A 7,168-nucleotide genomic window follows, 5' to 3' on the forward strand; every position below is an offset into this window, starting at 1 on the left:
ACCTTCTAAATATTTGTATTTGATAGATGAAGTTTTCATCTTTCTGTGCCAATAAAGAGTGCTAGACACAAGGTGCATCTTTAGGGGAAAGAGAAATAGTGTAGGAAATAGTGTACAAGTAGTGTATACTCCATTCAATGTAGTATAAATACTAATATGAATAATACTGAATTTAAAAGTAAAAAGTACAAATTTACAGAAAAGATGCTGCCACATACTCACAGATTGTTTTATCTTATATGTTATTCCATTGTCTCCATCTATTTGCAGATATTGACTCCACTGAGGCTACCCTCTATCCTACAATAATAAATATTTGATAATATCATTAGGCTTTTATTGCTTAACATAAAATAGGGAAAGCGAAAGTGTCATTAAATGCAAGGAATGCACTTTCATTACTCAGTGGGTGGGCAAGTGCTCTGCAGGTGGAAGGAGCAGACACGCTGATGGGATATTCCTAATTCCTAAGATTATAAACACTCATCAGTGTTGACCTAAACATGTATTTTAAATCATGTTTTACTTTGATTAATGGCTCTGTCATTTGTCATCTTTTCCACCTACCATCTGCTCTTACCATTACTGTAGTAGTGCTCTGTAATTATATATTTTTTTTAAATACAATATCCAAATAAGCAAAGTGTGTAATGTCTAATACCAAGATATTTTTGTACCTGGCTAAATAGATTTTAATCTAATTATGTTGTGTGTTTGTAAACTTATTGGAGCACTGCTGAGATTTCTACCATGAAAATACAAACTGTAGAAAGGTAGAAAGGCATGTAATGAGTACACAGATAGTATTGAAGACATGTGACAGCTTCAATCAAATGACATGCTCAGTTAACGCAACTTACAAGGGTGTTAACATGTACTGGCTGAGGAAAATGGGCAATGTCTTTAATATCCAAACAGATCCGGAGTGCAGTGTTCTATTCTCTAGTGCCTTGCATGAGGAAAGCAAATTAGTCAAAATTAGTCCTCCAAATTAGAAGAGAAATTGGCCTGTGGATGTTAGGGAGCAGCTCAAGCTATATGTTGAGACTGACTTTATGACTGCCATATGGTCTTGTACATTCCTGAAAACAGAGGTGTGCCAAAGGGGTGTAATGAAATAGGAGGCTGTGGTTGTGCTGTTTCACATCCAGACAGCTGGTGTTGTGTTGGTGATTGTTACACTAATCATCTGCTCAATTACGCAGGAATGGTGCTGAGAGATGAGGGAAGGCTCCATTCTGCCCTCCCAGCACTCCAGCTCACCCCCTAGGAAAGAAAAGATAAACTACTTTCTCCAGGTTTTAGTCTCATTCTATTCAATTAAAATAATGCTTCCCCCTGTACAGTGATGTATACATGTAGTGTTCTTTTATTGAGCTGATGATTATATTTTCATACAGAGATTTTGCTCCAGGAGATGTCTGGTGCACTAACAGTTAATACTCTGCAGCACATATGCTCAGAGGTAGAGATTTATATTTATATATCCAACAGTTAACCAAATTAAAAATATATATATATTAATACAGTATATGTAATAAATATTGAAGTGATGCTGTTGTAGGAGGTAAAAGTGTAAAACAGTGCATTGGTTTCACATGGCTGTCTGCTTGAACAATTGGTTCTCCTTCTCAGTTATGATCATCGAGAGCTCTTTATATTGAGAGGATCCATCTTGTGGTGATAAGTCTGTGACGCTTTTTAATACTTTCATAAATGACATGGCAAGACCTTGGAATTGTAAGGTTATATATGACGATTCTGTGATTAGTTAATTTCTACCAGAAACGTCAGTCAATTCACGATTTGAAATCTTAACAAAATTTTTTGAAATTTATTTACTGGTCATAAATTGCTCTCAACTTATTACATCAAATTATGCCATTAACTGTGTTTATTCATTAGCTTATTTATTTTATAGTGTGCTTTTCAATAGTTGTAGCATCCCAACTGTCATATCAAATTTGTAAATGTACAACAAAAGAAGTGGAAGAATTTTTATCCTATATTAGCATCAATAAACTTGGCAAAAACATATCTTTTAAAAAATTACTTTCTGCTTAAGTTTATTCTTTTTTTCCAGACAGGAGGAAGCTATTTTAGGCAACATCCTGCCATAGCACTTTCAGCTATCTGGTTTGGAAGTGCCTGCGGTGTGTCCAAAGGATACCGGTAGGAGCCCTGAGTGAATTAGCATATAAGTGCATTACATGTTAATGCAGGGGCTACAAGCCGAGTACTTTGATTTCTATGCTCCAAGCAGGAGCTGCATTTTTCCAATGGCTGGTTTCCTGAGGGAGGGACTGCGCCTGGAGAGCTGGCAGGGGGAGACAGCTAGGTTCCTTGTATACTACTAAAAATGCACTGGAGAAAGTAGACCATTCTCTCCACTGGTAGACTTGGAGTCATCAGTGATTGCAAACTCAGTTAAAAAAGGATAAATATAATGGCCACCTAATATTTTCTTAACATTTATATCAACGGTCTGCTCCAGAGATATACATCCTTGATGCAAGCCCTCAAATGAGTCTTGAGGTAGGCCATCAGACATGCAACAGTACCACATTCATGAACTTATTTGCATCCATATACCTCCTATATACAGAAAACAGCAAGTAGATCATGTATTATTACAGAGCAGAGTTGTAGATGTGGAGAGTGGTTCACTGTAGATGGCAGATCTCTGTACTCATTTATCTTGAGCTTCATCTCTGTTGGGGCCACTTGAAGAGCTCTCTTCCTGCACCTGATCACAGACCTTCTGTTCTCAGGACTTAGATAATCGAGAGTGGCAATTAGCAAAACAGCAGTGCTTCAGATTACTCTATATTGAGTGGGTATGTTCATCTACTAGAGCTGATATTCAAAGACATTTTATTTCAATGATCAACATAGCAATATTCTGCCATTCTCAAAACAGACATTTAATGATGAAAAACACTGGTAAAACAAGTTGTTCAGTTATGGACATCTCTCTGGTCCAAATACAGAGCTTATAAATTCAAACAAAGTTCCTTTATGGTGAATGGTGAATACCCTGATTTGAATGCAATAGTCATTTTAATTTTAAATATCTGACCTCAACACAATCTCTCTATTAGTAATGGGTTGGCTAATTCTCAGCGTAATCATCCAGAATATTTATTTTAATTGAAGAGACAGAATGAAAGGTTCAGTCCTCAGAGTCTAAAATGTCACAGTATAATCGTATAGAGTTAGTGGTTGGTCCTGACACCTGGTCAGAGATTTCACTACCAGATGATGTGTGATGTTCTCGTTCCCAACATATCCAGCACTGACCCAACAGCTGGCTGAAAATAATACAGTTTCTGGCATTAGACTCCCATCAAAAATATTTAAAGTTGTAGTTCTCCATAACCATGTACAATTTCACACCAGAGCTCATACTTCACAATCTTTGCATTCTTGGGCTGAATTTAGGGTCATTCCTCTCCACATGTATCTGGTGTATCTAACTCTGCATTAAATCATGTTGTCTGCTGTGGGTGTGTGGTGTCTGTTAAAACTGACATTTGCTCACTTGGTTTGGTTCTAACAGGAAATGTATTACAACTTTGATATTTCAGGTCAAATATATTGTCATTTCTAAGAATACGGTACATTTTAAAAAGCTTCTCAGTGTTAGTGGCTTGGTGAAAGTCGGGCTGTCCTGCTGAATTTGAATGGAATGACACTATGCCTTCTGGGATTCTCAGTGCTCTCAGTGTTTTCCCAAAATTGGTCAAAAGCCTATCATTGGTCTACTTTACACTCAAAGCACTTATGCCATCAACATGTGTCATTAGTTGTCCTTAAGTTATTCAGTCACTGACATAAAAAAATGTAAAATACTTTGGTAGAACATAATGAGAGCTGTTAGCCAATACTAACAACATAGCATCCAGTTAACAAAGCATATTTGCCAATAGAACTTAGCAATTTATTTAGTATTTAGCATCGAAAACACTTACATTCTTATTCAAAAGTCAAAATAATGCAACAAAACAGGTAACACTTTGGTAGAAACAATTTGCACAAATTTCTTACAGAACTGTCAAATCTGTAGATCACAAGACCATAGACAAAATATATTAAAGTAAAACTTCTATTTGAACAAGGCTGCTACTCAAACATTCACATATTTATAGCCACATTAACACAAAACTGGCCTTCATTTGAAACGAGACAGGCAGTTCTTTCAACAAAACCAGTGGTATGTGCTTATGCTTCTGTTCCTGATCACAAACCACCAAACAGGAAATGTTCAACGTGGTTTACAAAAAGTAGGAAAAATATACCTCTTAGACTTGGATACATTTAAGTGGCTTCCGTCATTGCATTCCCTCTGTGAGAGCCAGGTGGGACAGCACTCTGGCCGAATTCATTAACGCCTCGCTCTTCTCATCATACACAAACTCGGACAGGATTGTTTGCTTTTACAGAAAGTTGCTTTTCTCCAAGTTTATTGTTAGGCTTGTCTAATGGAGGGAGTCAAAGTTTCCTTTCCTGAGTCGACTCCCAGGAAATCTGAAAGCTTTCCAGGGAGAGATTCCACAGTGAGACTCTGGCCCATCTCACATTGCTCATGTCAGCGCTGCTCTACTCCAAGGCTGTGTGTCACTGGCTGGCTTTCTCGGTTTCAGAACCAGACACTGGCTTTTGCTTTGTCCTGTTCCTGTGCTGTGGGAAAGAAAAAAAAATACAGTTTAAAATACAGACACATATATTCCAGTTATTGCATATTAACATAGAGGACTATGTTATATATAGGACACTTTGTTGTTAATAGATATAACTGAACCACAGTTCCAAAGCACATAAATTGGATTATTAGCTTGAATATGTATTATATTTTCTTTTCCTACCTGTGTCATAGATATCTACAGAGCCATGGAAGGATGCTGGCCAGCTAGAGGCAGCAGGCTCCAGCTCTGTCTTGATTCCCTCTGTATTAGAAGAAGGGCTACTCGATGCCCTCATCCCAGGCAACAGAAGGGCACTGAAGCGATGGTCCAGTGCACTGCTGTGGCTGTGATGGAGCATGGGATGGGCATGAGGGTGGGGATGATGGTGGCGTGGGTGCATATGAGGGTACATGTCATGGACATGATGGTGTCCGGCGCTGCTTTGGCCAACCAGGCCATAGGGCCATGAGTCAGTGAGGGCTGAATGAGGGGGCAGGCCAGGCTGGGTCAGGCTATGGCCACTCCAAATGCCAGTGTCTGCTGTGTGGAAGGCAGCAGCTGCAGGGAAATCACTGTGAACGGAGGGGATGCAGGCGTTGGTCTGAGATGGATAACTACTGTTCCATAACGAAGACGGCAAAGAGCCGCTCTGACTCTCGCAGAGAGAACTGCCATCTGAAAATGTCAATCATTCGAAACCATCAGTATAATACTGATTTACAAGTCACGTATTAATACAATCTATCTATATTTATTAGAATGTCCATGAAATCTGATTATATAGTTGTCATCCTGACTCAACTTACCTTTCCATAGTCCTCCAGATGGGAGCCTAATGCTCTTGGTGTCATTACTGAAGGCACTAGGTTGGCTGAGGGCACGGGAGAAGTGCTCATCCACCACATCGCCAATGTCCCCACGGAAATATGTGAAGAGCACACACCTGGAGCTCAGGTACTCTGTCTCAGCTGGTTGTGAATCCTTAGACCTCACCTCCTCCTCCTCACCATGCTGCTCGTCATCATCTCTTTGCAATTCAGTCTCAGGTCTGGGCTTCTCAGCCTGTTTACTCTGGACACAGTGTGCAGGCAAGTCCGCAAAGTCCTGCATCCTGCTGTATGCACTGAACTTTTTCTGTAGAGCAACACAAAACAAAGCGATTACATAACAAGTTATGTTTTAAATTAACATATTGCATGCACATTCAGTTCGTGTTGCTGCACTATTTGAAGATTTTCCTTGAAGAACAAGTGAATAGTTGTTGGTGTGTTGTAGACCCAGTGAGCTCAAGATCTTACTACTTTGAAGTGTTTGCTTGTTAAGCGACTGCAGGAATAGTCATAATTTACTGTTGTAAATTTTTCAGTCTGTAGTGTTTGGATTTATAAGCTAATTTAGAGATATGTTCAGTCTGTAAAACTATTCAATTTGCTTTACAGCTGACACATAAATGACAGTTATCTTTAATTTACTTATTCATGAAATGCCACTGATGGAATATTCTGTTAATCAGTAATGTCCACCACAAATGTCTAAAACTTAAGCAAATTAGCTGTTCACTACAGTGGTTAGAGCTTAACTTCTATGTACCACTAAAAGCAGGTTAGAGAAGGGTGAGAAGGGTTAATAAAAACACTTAGGATGCCGTTAAGAATGCAGAAATAAGGGACCCTACCTGCTGCTGCTGGTGATGATGATAGTATGCCGCTTTATAGGCTGCTGCTGCTGCCGTCGCTGGCATGTAATGATGAGCTCCATAATTCTGATACATAACATCCAGGCAGCTCATGGCAGAAGGCTGTCAGTAATCTCGAGAGGTTTTCAGAAAAGCGGCCGTGGCTGGCTCCTTAATGACGAATAACTGCTGGTGTCATCACTGCTCTCTTTATAAACCTGAGCGTCAACAAAAGCGCTGCAGTGTGGAAAAGGAAAAATTTGCATACAAAAAGTGTTTCCAGTCGAGGATTCACCACCTACAGCTCGGAGATCAAAATAGAGAATCGCACGCGAGCGCTCCTAACTAAAGAGTTACCAAAAGTTGCATCAGCTGCGCTGATTGGATGGAAGTTTAGCGCGCCCTGCTCTGATTGGAGGAAGTGATCAGAGCAGTCTCACACCCACTTCGGGTCCAGGGCTCGACAAGTTCCCAAACTCTGACTCTCGGGATCTTTAGAAACGAATTTATATCCGTGAAAGCTTATTTTTGAGCAATTAACGAATTAACTAACTAAAATAACTTTTTAAATTCCCTAGTCATCAAAAGAAGTCACATGACGTCACTGACAATACCATTTTATGCTAGGTTTAATGAAAATGGTTGAGTAACATGTCCCTGTGCAGATGAGCTCTCTATTCTATTCTATTCTATTCTATTCTATTCTATTCTATTCTATGGATTAATTTTAAATAATATTTTAACAAGACCATGTATGTTTTTACTCTTGCAGTGGCTCTGTGCGACCTCATTTTCAGATCAGAAGCTG

The 7,168-nt window shown here is 39.2% G+C and overlaps 1 protein-coding gene across 1 annotated transcript; it reads right to left on the reverse strand.

Moving 5' to 3' along the window:
- Window positions 1-2,857: 2,857 nt before the first annotated feature.
- vgll3 (vestigial-like family member 3) lies at window positions 2,858-6,695 on the reverse strand. The gene is made up of 4 exons (XM_026912773.3): window positions 6,361-6,695; window positions 5,492-5,819; window positions 4,866-5,360; window positions 2,858-4,680 (listed from the first exon to the last, which is right to left on the reverse strand). Exons 1-4 carry the CDS (start codon window positions 6,472-6,474, stop codon window positions 4,640-4,642), a joined length of 978 nt encoding a protein of 325 aa, XP_026768574.1. The 5' UTR covers window positions 6,475-6,695; the 3' UTR covers window positions 2,858-4,639.
- Window positions 6,696-7,168: the final 473 nt, after the last annotated feature.

This window comes from Pangasianodon hypophthalmus, chromosome 5 (genome assembly GCF_027358585.1).
Source record: "Pangasianodon hypophthalmus isolate fPanHyp1 chromosome 5, fPanHyp1.pri, whole genome shotgun sequence".
NCBI classification, from domain to species: domain Eukaryota; kingdom Metazoa; phylum Chordata; class Actinopteri; order Siluriformes; family Pangasiidae; genus Pangasianodon; species Pangasianodon hypophthalmus.

Coding starts and splice junctions, on each gene's coding strand:
- vgll3 (XM_026912773.3), bottom strand. CDS start 6,474: ATGAGCTGCCTGGATGTTATGTATCAGAATTATGGAGCTCATCATTAC. Junction 5,820..6,360: donor ATCATCACCAGCAGCAGCAG/GTAGGGTCCCTT, acceptor GTTGCTCTACAG/AAAAAGTTCAGTGCATACAG. Junction 5,361..5,491: donor ATCTGGAGGACTATGGAAAG/GTAAGTTGAGTC, acceptor TGACATTTTCAG/ATGGCAGTTCTCTCTGCGAG.